This window comes from Hetaerina americana, unplaced genomic scaffold, assembly GCF_022747635.1.
Source record: "Hetaerina americana unplaced genomic scaffold, ioHetAmer1.1.p SCAF_1, whole genome shotgun sequence".
NCBI lineage: Eukaryota > Metazoa > Arthropoda > Insecta > Odonata > Calopterygidae > Hetaerina > Hetaerina americana.
The window spans coordinates 10,353,158-10,377,146 of NW_027286069.1; the positions used below are offsets into that span (position 1 = coordinate 10,353,158).

General features: G+C 35.3%; 1 protein-coding gene across 2 annotated transcripts in view; it reads right to left on the reverse strand.

The window, feature by feature from the left end:
- The window catches only part of LOC139687891 (FK506-binding protein 15-like), a 76,269-nt gene that overhangs the window by 16,175 nt on the left and 36,105 nt on the right, over positions 1-23,989 (reverse strand). For both annotated transcript variants that reach the window (XM_071585235.1, XM_071585228.1), the window contains 5 exons: positions 19,238-19,447; positions 9,558-9,734; positions 7,782-8,030; positions 3,401-3,538; positions 2,576-2,962 (listed from right to left, as the gene is read on the reverse strand). In XM_071585235.1, coding sequence (XP_071441336.1) covers positions 2,576-2,962; positions 3,401-3,538; positions 7,782-8,030; positions 9,558-9,734; positions 19,238-19,447 — 1,161 coding nt within the window. The remainder of the gene's footprint in view (positions 1-2,575; positions 2,963-3,400; positions 3,539-7,781; positions 8,031-9,557; positions 9,735-19,237; positions 19,448-23,989) is intronic.

The window sequence follows — 23,989 nt, forward strand, 5'->3', positions numbered from 1 at the left end:
GATTTTCTGGAATGAGGGGCAACAGTAAATTTTTCTCAGTATTTACAGACTCTTTAACACCTCTGATATTGAGTTTGTCATTTTTAAGGCAGTCTGGTACCAATAATCTTGCAACATGGCCATTCTCGTCCACACACCTCGCACGCCACTGGAGAGGCTCTGTGAAACCTGACATTTGAAACAATTCCACACCCTGCTGCTTGCCCCAATCTTGCACCTTACAATTTTTACTTTTTTCCTCAACTCAAGAGACACCTCAAGGGTAATTACACCTCAGATGATGAGGTGAAGGCAGCTGTCAAGTTTTGGAGTCGAGAGAAGTCGGAAGAGTTTTTCAGTGACGGAATGAAAAAACTTGTTACAAGATGGGAGAAATGTGTTAGCCTTAACTGCGACTATGTTAAAAAATAAATATATGATTTTGAAACTTAGAATTGTACTTTTTGCCTGATCTTGCTATTTGTTTTTGTTCGTGGACTACAAGAATGTGTGCATTAGTTTTCAGCCTACACTTGCAGTTAAAATTTACAAGGCAGAAGTAAAATTCACTTAGCCTATGATCCTATATAAATCACTAAAGAATGAAACATGAATTTTCAGAAGAAGAATCTAGTTGCAAATGATACTATGTAAAAGAGTGAGGCACATGAACTATGGCTGTAAACAATAAGGTTTACCTGTATTTCAAATCTTTATATTTCAATGCCATTTTTTTATCTTTTCAACTAAAAAATAACGATGTTTAACCATTTGTTATCTTGGTAGCTCTTTTTGAGGATAAAGGATTTAGAACAAGATAAAAACAAAACTTCATATGGACATCAGCAGTTTCAACTGATGATATATTCTCTCATTGCCACACAAAAACAAACGTTGACTGGTGAAGCTGACAGGCAAAATATATGTTAACTTTTCCACATTATTTATAAAATAAACACTATCAAAATATAAACTAGTCCATAAGCATTTAATATTACACATAATAATAAGGGAACAACACATGCATTTTGTAGGAAACAGGAATGAATGAAACGTTTCATTGAATAAGACATGCCAAACTGTATGTAAATATACCCAAGTTGACAGGTGACTGAGCTTTTAACAGGCTCATAAAATGTTTTTATATGATACAAGGTTTGTATAAAAAGTGTTGGGAACAATTTGTTCCTGAAGTGACTGTATGCCGCAGCACGCTCGCATCTAGCAGGCTCGGTGGTTGGGGGTCTGACCATCAACATGCTTGATATGCCTAACACCTGTGTGCGTTTGTTCAGGCTTGGTTGTGTTTTTAGTGGATCCCTGTTGAGTGACTCAGTGCAAGCACAAAATTCAGTGAACTATTGAACAGTAGTATCCATCAAATTTTGTTTTGGACTGAGGAAATCAGGTATGGAGACTTAGGGCATGATTTGTCAAGTATTGAAGGATGAAAGCATGTCACAAACTGCAGTTTTTAAGCAGCACAAGCTCTTCGAAGTGTGGAGGGCGAGCCCTGCACTGGGCGGCTGTCGATGTCAAGAACTGATGACAACATGCAACATATGCAAGAAGTGCGGAATTCAGACCATCGATTAAGTATTCACACGATTACAGATTGCATTGGCATTCATAAGATACAGTGCACATCATTATCATTGAAAATTTGGGGATGCAAAAGATCTGCGCTAAACTCATTGCAGGTCTTGATGAATGACCAAGAGCAGGGTCGCGTGTATGCTTGCAAAAACCTGTAACGCGTTGAAGAAGACCCCGAATTTTTGGCCAGTCATGACTTGGCACTAGCAGACTATTTCCTTTCCCAAATTGTATTCCTCCATAAAAGGACATCACCATGGGACCCTAAATACCTTCTAAGAAGCTTGCACGTGTGTTCTTGAGGACCTTCCAGAATCTGCATACCAGGGAGCCTTCAAGTCGTTGAAAAGCAACTGGTAAAATTGCGTCAACACTCAAGAGATGTACATTGAAGAATTTTGAGACTTTCCTGATACTTTTTATACAAACCATATATTATACATCTAATTCATCCTCACTTAAACATGCACAATTTTTGTCACAGATCATGAAAAGAAGTCACACAAATTTAAAATTCCCTTAAGGCATTAAGGGATAATCATCACAGATATTTTGCTGACAGCTGTCAATTTATGGTATGAAAATCTTAAATAAAGATCATTTTACTTAACTTGCACTGTACTCTTTCTCCCTGCTTATCTTAACAGAATGAGATACTTCTCCAAACCACAAAAATTAAAACAATGGTCCCTTGCTCCATGGCAAAAAAAAAATTTTTTTTCTGAAACTATTTCAATTTAGAGTACCTTATGGGTTCATGCATCTCATATTGAAAGGAAGTAGGACATGGCAATTGACCCTGAGAACATTTCTCAAGCACCACAGATATAAAAGTTACAATAAAGATGGATGATTTCAAAAGTGGAAAAGTCCTGAATCATTTATTTCCAAATGAAATATGCATACTAAATAACTTAAAATATTTTCCATACCCTACTTCCTCAGGACTTCATTTATACATGCATCAAATCAAGACAGAATGCAGATCTAAACAACTAACCCGTTCCAAGGATCCCTCCCTAGAAGATACTCTAGATCGGGGTTCATCTTTTATCCTAGGATGACTTGACTCTCGTGCTGATGACTTCAATTCCAGATGGGGTCCTTCTTCGTCCACATGCTTCGAGGTTTCCTTGTATCCTGAGGAGCCATTCCCTACATTCTTCTCAGAGTCACCAGAGTGTGCCCCAGAACAACTTGCATCCACATCAATCTTTGGAGAGCTCCCCTTCCTCAACAGCACTTTCCGTCCATCTGGTTTGGCCTTGATTTCAGGTTTATTAGTTTTCCTTCGAATGGTATGAACCTCTTTAAGTGTACCTCCTATGTGCTGATCAGGCTCCTCCTTGTCCTCTGTATTTGAGCTAAGAAACTTCAATGTCACCTCCTGCAATGAGTTTAAATTGCACACATTACATTAAAAAAACTCAGTTAACAAGTGAATACTTATTCATTTTGAAAGGCTAACCATATCTTAAGTTTCAGGTGAACACTGCATTGCAATTAAAGTAGCATTTTCACTAAATGTTGAGATATATGCATAGCAGTCCTGTTTTACAATCAATGTGGTGCACAGTCACAGGTACAAGTCCAATAAGTTGACAAGAGGATGGCATTGAACAGTATTCACAACTAAGTTTCTCAACACTATGAATTTGTATTTGATAAATTTGCTATTCAAATTAATTACCATATTGTGGAGAGAGAGTCTCAAGCCAAGAGTCTCAAAATCTGAAATGCAACACTCAAGCATGCAATTAAATTGAACACTCAGGTAAATAAGTCACTAGTAAAACCTGATATGCCTAGTGATAAGTTAACTTACCCTAATTGTGGCTGCTAGAGTCTTTCTCACAACCAAACCTTCATAAGCCACTCCATTGGAGAACTCAGGCTGCAGATGACCATAAACAGAGTTCATTGCACTCTTCACAGCCTCAGAGATTTCTGAACACCTATTATTCTGTAATTGAATTTTTCAAGAATCATTAAAAAGAGTAAATTCAAAAACATATAATATAGGGGGATGCAGTGGTCCAGGGGGTAGGACATTGACTACTAACTGGAGGGTCTGAGCTTCATTCCCAGGCATACCTATGGGCACACTCAGCTTTATACAAGCCGTGTTATTTTTCACATCTTTCTGGAAAACCACCGGCAGAACAGGGAAAGTAATTGCCCCCCCTCCCCTTATCCTGATCTCTGGATCTCACACCCTTCACAACAAGTTTTACAAGAGGAGGAAAAGGTCGATGTACAGCATTTTTCCTCGAAACTTAGTAGTTATGAAAACGAGATAGCCGAGACCATAAACTTGACTGGCACTAAGTTTGTAAAGGGGGGAGGAAAAAACTAAGTCACAAGTAAGGGGAAAGATAGAGAACACACACTAGGTAACTTGGGTGTGCTAGGTAACAGTGACCCATGTGTACCTCAATCACACACAAAAAAAGCAAAATTAATGAAAAATAAAACAAACTTACAACCACTCAATCCCTAGGGTGTGTTAAGGAATTACAGTGTCCTCTTGATGTGTATTCACAGCCTGTTTGATCAGTGTTGATAAAAGAAGCAGTGTCAAATTGAGAGATTAATTTATACCCCTGCTCTTGAAAAGCTATGACAGAGTAAGTAAATTCTCCTGCAACCACACTCTCACACTGTGGGAAATATATGTGGTTATATGCAGCTATGGTATGGTGGGCGAAGAGAGGGGTATGTTGGGAGAAATCCTATGGTGGCAGAAAAATGGATGAAGGGCGAATTGACTGGCCCTGGGATGATTAAAACTGTAATAGAGGGGAGAATGCTAGGCAAACGAGGAAAGGGCAGGAACAGGATAGGGATGTTGGATGGGATGAAGGGAGGAAGGACGTACTCAGAGATGAAGAGGGACCTGATGTAGAGTAGGATGCTGGATTTTGTGTTTTGTTAGGAGTCATAAAATATTTATTTGGTGGTTGTGCCCATCCAAAACCTACCTTAACTGGTAGATTACCTTATAATAATAATAATAATATGCAGCTAACAAATGTTATCAATTATGTTTGAATCTTTTCACCCAAGACGAAGATGCCACAGATTTGAAGTAATCAAAGAGAAGAGGAAATGCTGCTCTCAGAACCCACTGTTGAAGCATTCTCATCATCACATATTCACTGTTTAACCAACATTCCAAAAAGCATTTGTAGGACCATTTGTCAGTTTTTAAAAACTCTTCTCTGTGTGTATCTCCAGCTAGGACTTCCTACGCTCATTTTTTTATGAAGCCCATCTTCACAATTCTGTGTGTCACTCTGGTTGGAAGCAAATCCAAGTCCGATTTGGAAGCAGCCTAGCAACTGTCACGGCTTTAATTTTGATTTCTCAAAGTATGGCCACACTTGATTAGAAGATATCTCCATTGAGAGAACTTGCCCAATGGAAAGGTATGGCCACACTTGATTAGAAGATATCTCCATTGAGAGAACTTGCCCAATGGAATTGATCTTCTTCATCTTTAAACATATCCATTTCAGGAAAACAAATGAAGGAGTAACAGGTATGTTGGGCGAATAGAGGGAAAAGATGGCAGAAATCCAGAGAAGGCAGGAAAGATGGATACAGAGTATTTGATTGGCAATTGCATGTTGAAGAGCCTGATATCAGGAAAAATGTTAAATAAGCAAAGAAGGGGTAGAAATAGGATACCAGGTTGGACAGAATGAAAGAGGTGTGAAGAATCGAAGGATTAATTGAAGAGTTATGTCTTGTTGGGAGAGGCAAGGAAATGTATTATATACTATTGTATAGTCTGTGTCCATGTGAAACCTACCTTACCTGATGGATTACCTATAATAATAATAATTAGCAAACATAGATAATTAGTAATTATGCTCCAGATGACTACAAACATGACATAATATTTGTCATCTTGAAAATGGATTTAAAAAGAGTATTTAATAGCTAAAAATTATAAGTTCCATTCTTCATATTATTAGATTAGTACAGTCTCAATCCATTCCAAGATGTGATGCATTAACTCTCACCAATAACACATGATATTCATGGTTTCACACTAGTGTGTTCACAGAGGTTAATCACCACAAATCTTAATGGGCACCCACAGCTTCATACATCTTCAATGGTTTTTCAGGTACCAGAACTTCCTGGGAAATTATAGGTGGCACAAGGTAAGAATCTGGTCTCCCTACCTATATATCTGAATTTCACATGCCATTGGGCTTAGTGTTGGGTGAACTCTACCACCACCTATCAAACTAACCTGCAGGTTGACATCTGTGTGGTTTTATTTATTATTGTACCATGGATAATCTTGCTAAGTTATAAATATGTATAATAAATTACCATGCATACGAGGGCGGTTCAATAAGTACCCGTGTTTGACGACAAAGGGCATTCCTGAGGGAAGTTCATGTTATCATCGTGTGCTCCCATCTATCAAACAACGGAGAAACAAATTTCAGACTGATTTAAAGGTTAGTTTGGATTTGGCAGCCATTCAAGTAAGACGTGTTTTGTGATTTTTGCTAAGATGGAAAAAGAGCAGTATTGTTCGGTAATTCGCTTTTTGTTTTTAGATGGGAAGAAATTCGAGGAGATAAAAGCAAAGTTGGATGCTGTTTATGGTGAAACTTCGCCATCTATGACCACAGTTAGATATTGGTTCCACGAATGTAAACCTGGGCGAACACCTGTTTTTGATGAGGAGCAACCAGGATGCCCGGCAGACGTGGTTATTGAGGAAATCATTCAAAAAGTCCACGCCATGATCCTCGCTGATCGACGAACAAAAGTGCATGAAGTAGCAGAGGCCGTGGGTGTGTCGACCGGAACGGCAATTAATATTTTACATGATAAGTTGGTGATGAAAAAATTGTCAGCCCGGTGGGTGCCGAGATTGCTGTTTCACCACGATAACGCACACATTCATCCGAAGTTGTCGCCGCTGAACTGCATGAACTACGTTATGAATTGCTACCACACCCCCCGTATTCACCCAATCTGGCTCCCGTGACTCTTTCTTACTCCCTAACATGAAGAAATGGCTTGCGGGAAAAAAATTTAGCTCAAATGAGGAAGTTATCGCCGAGACAGAGGCGTATTTTGGAGAGTTCAACAAATCCTAATTTTTGGAGGGGGTTAAAAAAAATGGCCGGAAAGTTGGGAGAAGTGTATCTTTCTAAAAGGGTACTATGTTGGAAAAAAAAATCTTTTTGAAAAAATGGTTTCTTCATTTCTAACACGGGTACTTATTGAACCGCCCTTGTATTAAAAGAGGAAAGGGTGTTTCTTTATATTTAAATATTGATGGATCAGAACAAAGTTGAATACATGCAGCACACACTATTGGTAATTTCTGAAGCCACCAAAGTTATTGTTTTGCTTCAGAAGCCATTTGCTTGTTGGTGAATGCAGATTTCAACCTCTGCAAAAATTAATTATCCTAAAAGTTACAAAGTGCATTCATGCTTGAATAATTAATGTTGGTATCAACATATCCATGTTGATATCTATACCCAGTTGATATCAACATATCCATGATAAATGCATCAAACCTTTTAGCGGACAATCTTTGTTAAAGCATTAGTTTCATTAATAGTGTGGCCACTCACTTTGTGGATTTCTATTCCAGTTTTCTCCTAATTCCCCTGACAAATATGGCATCCTTTTTTCCAAAAATTTTAAGCAATTTTTCAGGATATTTCTAGTATCATAACAAAAAGAAACATTACACTCATTGGAAATGTCTGGTTCCCATATTACGTTCCACATTTGCATATCAAACTGACTTTTTCAAAAAAAATTGTCTCTTCCCAATTTCATTTAGACCAAAGGCCCAACCAGACAAACACAGCAAGTCATTGGCTAGAGGTTAGGCATCACAACTGAGAACAGTTAACAATTCAATCCAAGACTTAATGTTAAGACTTTAATTATTTTTTTTGAAGCTTTGATTTTTAACTAGGTTAATATATATTTAAAAATTTCCAATGGCCTGTTGTGCAGTATTTTGAATAATTTTTCTTGAACTAAGTTACCTACTATCTAAATTGGTTGACACAACAACTATAAAATTATAAAACTTTCATAAAAATGTAAACGAGCTTAAGAACTAATACACCCATATGGGATTCACTTCATAGAAGTACCATGCTCAAACACTAAATTTCCTCCAAAAAAGCTTCAAGTATTATACAACCAACCTGCATAGTCAATAATTTTGATGACATATCTTCTAGCTCCTTTTTCAAGGATGTGTTCTCTCTTTCCAACATTTTACACCTGTCTTCAACAGCAACAACTCTTGAAGTTAATTTTGATTTTGCCTCAGTCATTTCTTTTTCAAATTTTTCCTCTTTGTCCTTCCACTCAGCTCGGTCCTTTTCAAATGCAGCCCGCAAATCACCCGAGTGCTGTTCCTGAGGCTGCTGTTGCTGTGGACTTCGATCAAGCTGAAAAAGTTAGAAGTTTACTGAGGAAATATGCATGATCTGACTTTGCAAGCACAATGTCATTGCAGTTAAAACTGAATGAATGGGAAGCATGCTTATTTTTTAAATTACCAATTGAAAAATAAATTCATCAAAGCTTTACAATCTCAGCATGTACAATGTCTATGAATCCATCCTTCCATTAATGGTCTTCATGTAGGTATAGGATTCTTCAGGAAAAGAAATAAATACAGGATACAAACATAATAAAAACAAAAAAATATAAAAGAAACTTGTTTGTGTAGATAGTTACACTTCCTGTTTTCTCATCCGAAATTCATCAACAATATAACATAGCTTCTCTCAGCAAGAAATTTTTCACTTTGCTCGTATGTATGGATTCTGTAGCTGATACAGATTTTGACAGGGGGAGATAAAACTTTTGATCCCATTGCTTAAATGTTGTTGCACAAGATCTTTGTCCTTAGGCGAGTGACATGAATGTTATTACCACTTCTTGTACCCTATATATGTAGATATCCCTATGAAGCAGATTAAGATTATTTTTTATGAGACTAACAATATGATACATATGTAATCAGATAGAACTCTATTATTCAGGTCAATTTTTCCAGCTTAAGTCTACATAAGACACTCCCAGAATACTTTTTTAAATTAAAAATACTTTTGGTAACTGGCTCACTGCATAGCCCCAGAAAACATTGCCAGAGGAAATTTCAAGTGTAGAAGTTGAAATAATAAAATTATTTTTAATCTTCTAATGAAACTGCATTAATAAGAAATTTAATTTATACACAGTCATGTTTATCTTTCTGCATTATTCAGCAACATTGATTTACCAGCTACCATTACAATGAAGGTGCACCCTCATAAATTTGACCATGGACATAAAATCAGTTGGAATGTTCTTTAGAAATAATATGCATTTGTTCAGCACGCTGGACTGGTTGAACAATCTTCAAAATAGTTTTCAGATGTCTCATCCAGATCAAATATTTTCCAGTAACTGGCAAGTCTAACAAAATGAGAGAACTCAAGGATTTTTCCAAAATAATGAACTTGGTGTGATCATCAAATCACATGGATTTTACTTAATTCTCAGTGCTGAGTGCAGATAGTCATTTACATAAAGCAAGAGGAGAATCAGCCCCAGGATTGATCCTTGGGGTATACCAGTTGATACTGTGAAGGGATGAGCGATGTATTTTTCATTACTTAGAAAGATTGCAACTCTCAACCATGTCAAATGCTTGTTTGCTGTCCAGAGATTCTGAAATAAAAGTCATGACTTAGGAGAGTATGTTTTCTGTGCATCTACCTTTACAATATCCAAATTCGTAGTTAATTATTGATATTTACTCAAGTGGGAAAATAATCTGTTGAAAGTAAGAATTTATTGACTGTAAATTAAATACCTGCATTAAACTTCATTAAAACCATTAATTAAATAAAACTTTATCAAAAATTAATTAGTTCAATTTTTCTACTAAAAGATTATGTAAATATCTACTTTCAATTATTTCATACCTTTCCCATGATTGCATCCACTTTGTCCGTTAGACGACCCATTGCCATTCTCAGCTCTGCATTTTGGGTTCTAGTTTCCGATAAGAAGACAGAAAGGTGTGGATCTTGGAAGGCAGGTTGATTTGGAATAGCAGCAGGTCCAGTCAATGCCAAAGTGTGCGAGGGGTATGGGTATTGCTAATCAGAATAGTCAAAAGTAGAGTTATTAATTTGATTGAAGGTATCACAGCAAAAATATACTAAGCAGAAATTAAATGGGTGTCATATCCCTTCCAATTAAGTAAAATATGAACCCTATAATTACTTAAATTGATTAATTATAGGCACTTGGAAATTAAATATTTTAAAAATCAATTTGAGGACAAAAAAGAGAAAATTGTAAATTACATATTTAAGTATGCAAATAAATATTAAACTATCAACTAAATTAATAGAACAACACAATTATTGTTTAAAATTAAGCATAAACACAACAGTATTTACCCGGCATTTGCAAACCCTGACCATAACAGAATTGCCTAAAAACTCCATCAGAGTTCCTACAAATTTTGCAGCACTCACACAAACGTTTTCAATACCATCTCAAAAAATTATGCAAGAAAAAAATTAATACTTCACAATTATTGGCAAGTAAAATGAATACATTAAAGAAAAATTATTACAATTATTACAGGCTCATCATTTGAAGTTATTACTCTTTCCTAATTAGAATAAGAAATGTAATAGCCATTAAACGAAAGATAACTGTAGCTATGATTTGATCTTTCCCACATTTTTTGCCATATTGTCTCCACCTGAAGTATCCAACACCTTTTTGAATAAATTGTTGACGCATGGAAAAATAGAGCAGTTTCTTTTTATGTGCACATTCTCAATTATAATACTCTAAAGGTAAATACCCAACACATTTATTTTAGCAAGACTGTTGACAATTGTTTTTATGAAAAGGTAAATGATCACATTCAAATCATGTTAATTCAAAAGAATCATTAGCATGCTGCTCAATCATTAAAGTGATAATTTTAGTTGTTGACATCAACATATCCTGTGGACCTCTGCTAATTTTCTTCCAAAGTTGCACTTGCTTACCTGTATCATGAAAGAACTCACAATCTTTTTATGGCATATTAAATTTTGGCTCAAATAGTGAAAATGCCTCCTAATTTATCTACTTGTTCCTTTACTTAATTGAATGGCGGCAGAGTTATTTTTGTGAATGATAAACAGTACTGATGAACTCCCAAAATGCGTACTACTCATTATCTTCCAGCTTACAACTTTAGCCTTGGCATTATGTTAACACATGCAATTTAATACAAATATTAAGCTGATAAAAAGGGACTGGAGATTTTCAATTTTACATAACCTATCGAATTAAAAAAAAAAGAAATATTTCTGTGGTCTCATAATATACTGCTAACTTGATGCCAGCATGCTATTAAAGGTTATTGAGTTTAATTTCTCCTCATCAGGCTCATTACTTCAATACTGAACATCTGTTTGCAGTTGGAGCTCAATTAGAATAACTGTGCTCACAATAGGAAGAAACTGTCTCATCAAGCTCTGAATTAACCAGGCCATTAAGAAAAAAGATCATCTGAACAGAAGATTATAACAATAACACAATGCTACTTTCCTATTATATAAAATTATATAAATTTTTAAGTAATAAGAGGAAAGCCATATGATCAGTTGTTTCATAGATCTTGATACCTTGGATACCAGAAAATTGAGCCCTTGAAATTATGTTTTAACCTAATGTTACTTAATTATTTGATCTATTTTTTAAATAGTCAAATTTGGCATGCAAATATTGAGACCTGACAATTTTGTAAATCACTGCTTCCAGGCAATGGATTTTTTAATGATATATTAAATGTACACCACAATAATTAAACAATTAAAACAACAACATCAACCAAATTAACACTTTTGGACAAAATGCATATATGTCCATCAAAATCCACTTACCCACATATTAAAGGCTGACAACCCAATTTTTTTCTGGGATGATATATTCACATACCCTCACACACTAAAGGAATTATGGTCTATATTATTCTCCATTTTACCCTAAGTAAAAAAATAAATTATTGTGTACAGAGTACTCTATTAGATATCAATAATTTGTCACTATTTAGCCCCTGGTGGTATGTGGTAGAAATTGAGGCACTAAAATACCTGAGGATATTTTGTGTAATTACATATTTCAATAAAATGTAAGAAATGCATGTCACAAAACGACACTATCCCTTACATGGGATTAGACCCTAGACACATTGGTTGGCAGACTGGTAAGTTCCCTACAGAATTAATACATGAAAAAAATTATCAAAGTAATTTAAAATTATTGGCAGTTACTCTGTATTTACTTTCAGAATACATATTTAGGCAAAGAGATAAACATTTTTTATGCTTGGAGACATTTACAGCATTAAGATACTGCCATATATGCCAAGCATAATCAAGTCACAGAAATTATATATTATTAAACATGATGAAAAGTAGTAATGGTGTCCCAAATATTTTAGCTTCTCTTGGATCCGCAGCTTTGTTTTTGTTATCATGGCTATTAGAATCCCAAGGCACTTTTATAGAGCTATTAAGGAAATAAATAATGAAAATTCACTCATAAATTAAATATTAGAATACATTAATGCATATCATAACATTAGAAGACAATGTGGTGAAATTTCATCTCAAGCCATTGAAATGCACAATTATTAATCCAGAAGACATGCTTTGGCATATAACACTTTATCCCATAATGATAAAAGATCCAATATTTTCAGAATACTCATTGAGCATGCATGTTCAACATACAGTAAAACCCCTATGTAGAGAACATACAGATAGCATTTCATCCTGACTGGCAAACTGTAGGAAATGGCATTAATACTAGTTTACATGCTAACATAATATCAAGCTAACACCATAACACCTAAATAAAATAAAATTCTGGACACTTAAATGTGTCTTAAAGACTCAATATTTGGTACATAGATTGTTATCATTTAATACAATTTTAAGAACTGAATCAGTTGTAGATTCTGTGGACTTCCACGGGTGGAACTCAAATCAGGAGTGGTTTAGCAGATTTTGACAGCCTAAATGCTCCAGAATTTAAATACAAGCAATGATTCAATTATTTTTGCAATCATTAATATAATGGTGATGGGCCTATAGCTGTTGGTAAATATCATTGATATCACCTTTTTTAAGCACTGGAATTACCTTGGAAAATTTTCATAAGTCCAGGAAGTCTCTGGAAGGAAAACACGCATTAATTATAAAGAAAAGAGGATGGGTAGGTGGACAATTAACTTGATTGCTTCATTTGAGTGGCTAATGCTGTCCAGACTAGTGGATTTTTTTTTCATTTTACTACACTGATTATGTCTCTAGTTGTGACCCAGTATCAGCGAAGTCTAACAGGAGTGAAAGGTCTTTTTGAGTTTTATCTTTGCATTACAGGTTGGAACTGTGATACTTAATAACAGTGGTGTCCACAGAATCAATGAAGTAGAAGTCAAAGGTTTCTTAATCAATAGAACTATATAGGTGCATATTGAAAACAGTATATCATTATACATTAATGTTGACTTAATCATTACACGTTTCCCTAAACTTGATAGTTTTAGCAATTACATTTTTTGGGAAGCTCTAACATACGAGGTCATGTCACCGTCTAAACTCATTGAAGCTAAACATAATTAACTGAGACAGCAATGCCAAATACAGAATTTGTACCACTAACTTTAAAATTAATCATTGCAGGCTTTGAACCTGTAACTTTAAAATTAATCATTAAATCATTTACCTTCATGCCTAAACAGGCCAGATTAGAATGCTTGTACTGAGCTGCGCTGAAGTCTTTTGATTTCCTTGTATTGACACAATATGTAGGGCAATCAGTTACAAAAAACCAAACAGAAATGAGAGTATCAATGTATAGACAAAGTTCAGGCAAGCAAAATATTTGTTCTCAAACTGTTAAGTGCTAAGTTCCTCTTGCTCATATCTTCACAACACTATGAACTGTAAGTCACTACAGGGGTATGTGTTGTCTATCACAAATATACATGAAAAATTAAACAATCCACACTATGCAGGTTTTTATTCTGACCCACATTTCATAAAAATAAAACCTTTTAAATTTATTAACATAACATTAGTATTGTTAAAATATAGTCAGAAAAATAATCACATGTAATTACCTCAATTGCAGACTAATTTGGGGGAATGGGAATATTTATGCAATTTTTCATTGAATATAGCTATGTATTATGTTTACAAAATTAACACAAGTAAAGGATATTTTCCATAAACCTAAGCCATGTCAGCAGGTATGAAATACTACGTGCAGTCTTCATGAAAGAAAAAAGTTCTGAACATAGATGTTTTACTGTACATGCATATACCAGTTTTTAAAACCAGCTAAGCTTGATAATATTATGCAACAGAAGATATTAGCGAAATTTATAATTTCTCAGAGGCAGCTTACAGCAAAAATGTACAGACTACAAACACTTGATAACAACCATGCATATTAGTGATTTTATTATAAAACATTTTCCCCTAATTTCTACCAAATAGAGAAAATATAAATTTAGCTATTTACAGCGGTAATAGAAGACTTAAAACTAGCAAATTTACATTTTTCTATTTCAGAAGAATGTAAAGTTAATGGTGTACTACCTCAGTTAATTAGAGTATTATACAATTAATCATCATTCATGAATTTTCTTTACCACCATTTGGCCATTTATGATGATGGATACAAAATACCACATTAAGAGGGCAGTCATGCCCCTGTGACAGAAGAAGTATCTTTAAAATTATGCTAAAACCTTTCAATTAATTAGGATTAATAATGTGGAGTCATTTCTTCACCAATGAATCATACATCATTCCATATCCATCCAAGCATCTGTTTAAGAAATGCAACAAATCATAATTCACATAGAATTTTGACATGGGGCTAAAATTTCTTGAAGCTGAAATTCTTGGGGTAAAATTTTTTTGATAAATACCTTATTAAGAAAATGAATCAAAAGACAAAATAATAAGCATTAAGACCTCTGTAGTTACAATTGAGACTTCAGGTTTATGGTTGAAAAATTACTCTGCTAATTACTAAAAACCAATGTATTGGAGATTCATAATTAAAACATCAAGAAAATTCGCCTCTCAAAATCAAGCAGAATTTAAAAAACTGAAATAAAAATAAAATAGGCCCTTCATTGAACAGTTTAAACAACAATAATAGTTTCAGAAGTAATTGAGTGGAGAGCATTTTTCCTTTCAAAAGGCTTCATGGCTCCATTTTAGTTAGAGGTATAGAAACAGAAAAATTTGGTCATTTCAAGAAAAAGCACTGGGCCAACTATATTTGAGTACCACAAAACTATATTTGATGGTAAAAGTTGACTAAAATATACCCATGATGGGAGGTCCAAAGTTTCCTCACCAGCTATTGTACAGCTGAATAAATTTCAATCCTATTTCAGTTGTTCATGTGTTTTTGTTTACAACAATGCACCTTTTACATAATTATTACAGCAATAAAGTCTCTTCCTTTGCTCTTGAATTTCTCCCCAACTGTTTCCCTCCTCACCAGGACAATGGGCACTCATATGTGCTTTCAGAAATTCATCGCCAAAAAACTACTTTCCCTTAGTCTTCCTTCAGAAAAAGAACAGATGAAAGTCATTGGGCAGCAGGCCTGAGTGCGAATGATAAAACTAAAACTACAGGATGCCATTAGAGACAATAGGTTTGAGGGTCCTGTGGGTCAGTACCTTGCCAAGTTGCACCGCTTTGCTTTTTTACAAAACCTTCATTTTTTTCCTTGATTGCAATTCTCAAATATCTCAGTATGGCCACATGGGATTCTTAGACAATGTTTAAAACCTTCCCCTTGTATTCAAGGAAATCCTTACCCAAATCATTTCTGAGCTTGGGCTACTTAGGATATTTTTGGCTCCGATGATGTTCGCATTTCAACTGTTCCTTGAATTTGGAGTCATAATTATGATTCAATGTTTTAATTCCAGTAATATTCTACTTAAAATATCCATTAAGTCACTGCTGTTCAGGCTCATACACCATTCTCTCGAACAAAAGTAGAAAAATTTCCCATACTAAAATATCCATTTAGTATCAGAAGCAGAGTAGCTACTGTACTGCCACATTGGAAGAGACTAGTTTCATTTTCAATCTTCAATCTATCATCACCAATATGTTCATTCCCTTTACACTGACAATTGCAGCTCCTTTCTCCAGATGACCTAAATGAGGGTCAATTTTCACAGTTTGCTCCCTGTCTAACTTGAAAAACTTAGATATTTTCTCTTTAGAGTCATTAGCGATCATCAGAATTTCCTTAAATGCTGTAACTATCTGATAATAAATTTAGAATGGACATCATATTTTTGCAGAGAAAAATAGAAAGTGATACCAGTGCCTAATGTTTTTCCTCCTACTCCTACACTATAACCAATACACTTCCATTAATTACTAATCATCCACTCACTCAGTAAAGAATGTAGGTTCCACTAGTGTTGAGAAGTCCACTGTCACTAACAATACAAGCATCATAGGTCTCCCTTCATAAGGAATTGACTGCATATGCAGCCAATGGCCATCTTGCCAGTGGTGCACTGTCTACAGTCCAAATTTTCATTTAGAAAACCAGTATGTAAAAATCATATAAGAAATACCCTTTTGTTTTTTCCAAATACAAAGCTTTCTTCAGAAGATCTACCCAGATATAATTCATGTACAGGGTGAGATTTAAATTAGGATTATAATCTTTAAGCTAAATATACTAATGGTTTTCATAAATAAATGTTAAAATGATTCTTAACAAGTGCATTGTACAACAACTTAAGTCACTTAAGTTTAAACTTAAGATACCCATTTAAATTACATTCAAAGTTTCGGAGTTAGGTAAAGTGGAATCTCATGTTAGTGCTTCCAGTAATAATAATTCCCTGATATCCTAATGGATATGCTTCATGCATACAAAATCATGATTTTCCATAAAAAATAGCCGAAGATATTTGTCCCTGAAAACACAACAAGGATTTCATTGCAGTGAAAGCAGTAAATCCAATTAATAAATTAAAACTCCAATAGCCATAATAAGTTAGCAATACTCGTCCGCAATTAAAACAAAAATAGTTGCAATGGTTTCAGGGAAAAGAAATTCCACAACATTGACAAACCGCAACCTCTCAACCAAAACACCCTTCAGCAGTTGTTTGCGGGAATGTTACTTCCTTGCCAGGGATCAACTACAGACCCAAAAACTCAAACCCAATTGAGATCATTGAGAGAGTTCAAAGTACTCTGTTGAGGATACCTGGGTTTATGAACAGATATACACTATCCTAGACTGTTAACGGGAATAAACTCCACACCAGGAACAACCCCAGAGCTGACAAGCTCACAAGCACTCAGAAAAACAATCACTCACACATTCAAAAAGGGCCTTACTACTGGCAGAATATTACTCAAATGGAGCGAAATTAGCAAAAAACAGGGAAAGACATGAGTGTGTGTCGGATATGCATATTTCGGCTACAATGTAGTCCTCCTCAGTGAACTGAAGGAAAAAAGGACTCACAACACAAGGTTATAAGTGAATCAGGGACAGACCCTATCAATAAATACCCTTGGTGAAAGAGGGGGGAATTAGGAAAAAAAAATTGGAGGAACCAAAAAAATAAATTTTGTTTTCATGGTGGGATGAGTGTTGCTAACTTATTACGCCTAAAGGAGTTTTCACTTAATTTTATTAATTTACGAGGCCGTAGGGCTCAATTTATTTTATTTAAAGTAAATCCAATATTTTATTGAAATAAATTTATATTTTTCCACACTTCAACATTACTGCAAACCCAAAAAGTGACTCAGTAACTTCACAGATAATATTGTGAATAGATAACCACTCACAGATTAAAATCAACCATTATTGACGAAGGATCGTTTAAATCAATCCTTTGTCAATAGCTCTAATCATCTTTTTTTGGTCATTTTTTTTTCTCATCCTCATCATTTTTTTATTATTCATTTCTGTTCACCACCATTCTAAAATTCAGATGACATGCTCCCAGGGGTAATGATTTTTCAAATGTGAATAATATAAGCCGATGCTCATTAAAGCTACTTACATGTAATGAAATGGCATACTATTAGATGTTCTGGGTGACCAGGGTTCACAAAACCAGCAAACAAATGGGAAAAGGTAAAATACCTAAACTAAAACCAGCATACCCCCTTTTCTGGAAATGACTGAGGGAAGGAAAATTAAAAATATTAAGTAGGTTGTACTTGCCATAAGACAAATAAGAATTTGCTTAAAAGTATGAATTGCATGGGCAAAGGGGTGAACTTCCATAAAAACAAAAGAAAGGACAGATGGAAAAATTCAAGAGGACTGAGTTGCTGGAACAACTGTGTCACTTGAAAATATATCTATGCATTCATATAATTTTGTAAACAATTGTTTACAGCAATTCACACAGTAAAGTGGGGTTTGATGGCATTCTTAAAATTATCAACCAGTAGGTTTGGTTAAGTTTAGCCTTAAGGAATGTGAAATCCACATACCTGGGTAGGGAGCCAGTTCTTTTTCCTTTGCTACCATTTCCCATTAAGTTCCAGTAACACACTGCATTCTACAAACCATGTTCCATTCCACAAACACTGTTTGTGTTTTGAATGAAATATATTTTGCAATTTTTAAGCCATTAAACTCAAGAATGCATTTGACCATATATTATGGAAGTTACTAGCCAATGGAGCATCTCTTATGATCAACTGACGTAAGAAATTATGCAAGAGCACTGCAACGGCTCGGCAAATGAATCCATCACCTGTGTCAAATAGTTTAACACCTTAAACCCACTATCCTTGGCCCACTTATCATGCTAACTAGTAGGCACTATGAGCCTTCTCATTTGCTGTTTAACAAGTCACTCTTGTAAACAATTAGGCAAGTGCCCTGAAGGGTCCGGTCATTATAAGAAAGTAAAAAGTATGCACGAAAAATCCTATTTATGTTTCATGAAACAGAACTACTTCATGAAATCTAACGGGCAGATCTTCATGAAATATAACAACTATCACTGTGACTGGAAATACTCACAAGGGATTCCACTAAACCTTGCACACAAGGAAAAATATAATACCTATTCATAATTAGACCCCAATATCAACATCTTATGTCAAACTATGCATAAGGGGCAGGGCTATAGTTCACAATCATTGCACTAGTCTAATACATTTATTATTTTGAGAAATTTACAATAAATTAGCACAATACCTTGCAGTATCCATCATGAATGACGAAACTCAATTTAATGTCAGGGGATACTTAAAAAGCCTGTAGCTGAGCCAATTATCATGAAAAATCTATAGTCAATGGCTTTATTCATTAGGATATACTTAGGAAGAACTTATAAAATTAAGGTGCTCCTTCTGAAAAAATAAGGCAATAAATAGTCTGTATCCAAGTGGGTATGTTTATAAATACAAAAGGAAAGTTAGTGATAGCCATCAAAACCAAGTCATTCCCTGAAAAGTTCCACAATGAGCAGAGAATTGCTTGGAAATCCTTAAAGCTTTCTGGTAGACCGCTATGTCTGAACTGAAATAAACAACTATGCTGCTACCTGATGCTGTTGTGGATGTCCAAGCAAAGTGGACTCTGGCCTTGAGGGAAGGGAATATGATGATGCCGAGGGTACGTTGGAGTACTGAGGGGGTGAGTGCCAGTAGACAGATGACTGGTAGGGTTGTTGAACCTGAGGAACTCCAATGGGGCGAGGCTGAAGCCTAGGGGGTGGAGGCCGACTCCCAGAACTAATGGGCATGGGTTCCACCTGTTACAAATATTCATTCAAAAATGTTTACACCTATGAGGGAAAAGGATAATGTAAGTGGATTTATCTAAAATGAAAACTCAAATGACAAAAATTTACAAAAATAACCAGTTGACTGAACTCAACAAAAAGCTACAATCAAAGATATTGCTGATTCACTAAATTAGTCACATACTACATTCTAAAAGACAAATGTGTAATCACCGCAGCATTAAAAACTGAAAAAAGCTACTCTAGACAGAGGAAATAGCAAATTTTCATGATCTTATTTAGCTAGATGTTAGAAAAACCATTTATTTTATGTCTAATAGCTAAAGTTAATTATGATTCTTTAGAATCTGATTAAAACTATATTTTATATGGAAAAAAGTAATCTAGGCATAAGGTTTGTATAAGAAGTAACGGTAACAATTTTTTCCTTACTGCATGTGCAAATCACGTAAGCATGTGCATGATTGTAGATCATATTAGGATTGAAAAGATGACAGTGCACACCATTATCACTGAAAATTTGGCAATGCAAAAGATCTCCACTAGACTTGTCCTGAAGGTCTTGACAGACGACCAAGGGCTGAGTCGAGTGTCTGCTTGCAACGACCCTCCGCAATGGCATCGTGATGATTTCCCAACACTCTTACAGTCCTGACTTGGCACCAGCAGACTAATTTCTATTCCCAAAACTGAAATCCTCCCTCAAAGGACACCACTATGGGACCTTAAGTGCTTTCACACATGCCCTTAAGGACCTTTCAGAATCCCCCTCCCTGGGAGCCTTCAAGTTGTAGAAAAGCCACTGACCAAGTATATGCTCAAGGGAAGTACTTCGAAGAATTATGAGGCATTGTAGCAATATCTGAAATATTTCTATTTTTCCAAAAAAATTCCCATTACTTTTTATACAAACCATGTATGTTTTTCGACAACTGTGGCACAAGGTAAGAGACATAGAATCACCAAAATCAAGTAAAAGCAGTCATCTTCTAAAAATTATAAAAACTTAATGCTTTTCATTGGTTACTGGAAAAAGGTCAAACTAAGCAGTTGAAGGAGATATTCCCTCATATAGGAGTAAAGCCATCAGATTCCACTTCATGAGGTGGTCAAAATACTCTAATATTCTATACTCTAATTCCCTACAACATGAGTCCCAATGTGCTCTTCTTTTACCTGATAATATCATTTTATACCTGAAATTGTTTGTAAAATACCTTGAATTATTGGTTGACCAAGTTCCAATATAATAGTAACAACAATATTTGCCCATATTATATGCTGAGACAGAAGCTTACCAATCTGGTTAAATACTGGCCAACAACATTTAGTTACCCATTAATTACACCAAAGTAAGCACTCATCAACTCAATACTTCTTCTTTTAGCTGGTAAAAACCTCAACTCATAATTGCAATGTTTTTTGGTGTTGTTTTCCGGGATTGCAATTCCATAAGCTGTATTGTACTCTGACCATTAATAAGTGCTAATAAATGATACTTTGAAAGATACACAACATTGGAAAATAAAAATGAATATTTTATCTAGGTACAGATAATAGTCGACATATCATAATGTATAGATATCCATAAAATTATCAAGACACTAGTCAACAATGCTTGAACACACAGGGAGTTTCACGAAAACACTTCTATAGCCTTAAGTAGGATCTACATATATTAAAAAAAAGTTTGTTCTGGGATGCGTCACTACATCACCATCAAACAAATCAAAGAAAGCACTAATCCCACTTTAACCTGACAATGTGATGCAAATTGAGGCTTATATTTGAAACCATACAATTAAAAGCAGAGGATTCAAAACAACACCACTTAGTAGTTTTGAATGACATGTTCCTCTTTATGGTAGATGCAATAGCATTTAGCCAGTTTCAATAATTTCTCAATTCATCATTGGAAGTAATTAGCATAAAATAATGGGGATAGATGAATATTTTTATCATGAGCCAAAGCTCAAGTCTCACAATCATCATCTACCAGTAACCAAAGCTATTGAGACAACTGATTGCTTGCCAAACTTGCTCAAAAACAACAGGCAAATGCCATATGCAGTTAAGGGTTTCAAGGATTAAAGATTATTTTTGAGATACCTGATTTATCCACTTGATTCATTTCAGATTCAAACAAATCAAATAGTCTACCAGACTTACACCTAGTGATGGTAATACACTAACTAGCCTTATGGTATATTGCAAGAAACTGTGGGAGATGCTGCAACAGTAACTTTTAACGGAGCCATCTGATAATATGCATTTCAATGCAACAATGTCAGAGAGTAAAAATCATTTGCCTTGACCAGGATTTCATCACAACATCTTTTTCCTTTAAAGACCGCAAAATTTCAGAGTTTAAGAGGACACCTTGACATCTTAACTGGCTAAAGCAATTGGCTGGACAATGAGGGATCTGGTCAAGGCAATCCTGCTCAAGGCATATGATTTTTACACTCTGAAATTGTTGTATTGAAACCTAATGGTAGTTAAAGAGTGCCACCACAGGCCAAAAAATAAGTGAACCAGCACAAAGGAAATGAGGATTATCAGTATGAAAGGAATTTATATTTTTAAACTATGACTTTGCCACCTACACATTAGTACAATTAGGACACCATGAAAAATAAATTGTACAAAAAGCTTTTTTCTTCAAAAAGATTTTTTTTTAATTCCATCCTTGGCTTAGAATATATATTTTACAGAAATTTTGAGAGGGCAGTACATTATATTTACCCATTAGATTTTTCTCTTCAAGAGCAAAAATAAGGCGAGCATTAGAAATTAACAGTGATTATTATTTTATTTAGGCCTATTCATGTCTACTTTGAGTTTTTGGTACCTCTCTGTAAGGCAAAATGAAGGAATAATCTCAAAATCTCCTCTTAACCCCTTTAATTGGGAGGACGTCTTTGGATGTGAAGATGCTGTAACAGGGAGAGTGTCTATATATGTGCCATATGAAATGATTTTTCCCAGCTAGGGGAATGCCTACATAGACACAGTGCTTTTGGATCTATGGAATGCATGCTTCTACCATCTAGCATAATTTTTTTGAACTCAACGGTGTCAACAGTAGATGCATGGGAATTCTTTTCTTTTGCGAAAATTTTATGGTGTTTTCAAAACAAAGGGACCCCTTGCAGTACTTTTTCTTTCACTTATCCTCAGTTTTCTAAGGGAAGTGGGTTTAGTTTGGTGTACATTCTTGGTGAATTACAGTGTTTTGTTGGTGTTTCTTTTCAGTTCTTTGAAGCAAATAGTTGCGGATATACTGTGAACATTTGAATTTTCTTTGAATTCCTATCTTCTTTTGAGTGGAAATTAGGTTCTAGTAGCGCTCCTTGTGTTTTTTGCTATATCATTCTGAGTTTTGTTTCTTTTGTGCAGAAGATAGAAGTGCGTTAACCATTACTAGGTATTCCTATCTTGTGATACCCAGGTTTTGAATTCTTGCGAACAATCTACCCCTGGATGTGCTCTTCACTCTCTGCAGCTGTCATTGCACTTTCTATTACTATGTACTTATGGTGCTTTGGAAACTTCCCGTTAGATCTATTAAGTACTTTCTATCAATTACAGATAAATGTTAATAATTGGCAATTCTACGGAATTCGATACAATAATGCCACATACGCCTTCACTAGGCTTCCCATGGGTCACTCCCTATTCCCTGCCATCCTGCAACGCTGGGCTAAGGATTGTGCAACATTTATTACGTGTAAATTTAATGTTACAATAATTTGTTATTTGGACAACTGGATTACATACTCCAAAGAGCGATGCTGCGCTTATTCCATAACTTCATACCTAGAAACAGAATTCGGAATTCAAATCAATATGAACAAGTCCATCCTAATTACCACTCACACATTTAAATATCTCGGAGTTTTAATAGATACAACCAAGTTGTACCTTCAATTAACCCCGGCATCATGAAAAAGGGTTTACTCAGTGATTCCTCTAGTGCCATGATTACAAGTGGTGGACATACCCAAAGTGGCAGGCTTCCTCGCCTGGGTGTGCTGGATTCTACGCCTCCTTAGTTTCTCACATTTATCAGAGACAAAACAACTGGTGGAATCACCTCCAAGAAAGTGAGATCTTCAACCAGGAGGTGTCACTCCCAAGGGCATCACAGAAGATTGATGTGCATACGGATGCTACACCACATCAAGGAGCAGTTTATATCGTACAGTGGCAACTTCCCCTGTCTTTCCCCATCCCAGCGACCAGCTCCATTAACGCAAGCGAGTGCTAGGCTGCCCTAAAAGGGCTTCAAATGACTTTGGACCTACTAAATCATATGTGTATTACAAATGTATGTGTTAACATGTATGTCGACAACTCGCCAGCGCTCCACTCCTTTAAGCTAGGCCAGGGTCATATTTGTTTTAAATGAAACCTTAATTCAATTGTACATGGACACTTTGATAAAGGAAAATCAGTCACACTCAGGGACCTAGTCACTGATACCTACCACTGCTAATCTCTCTGATAAGCCCTCTCTGGCCATACCCCCAACCTGAATTATATGTACAC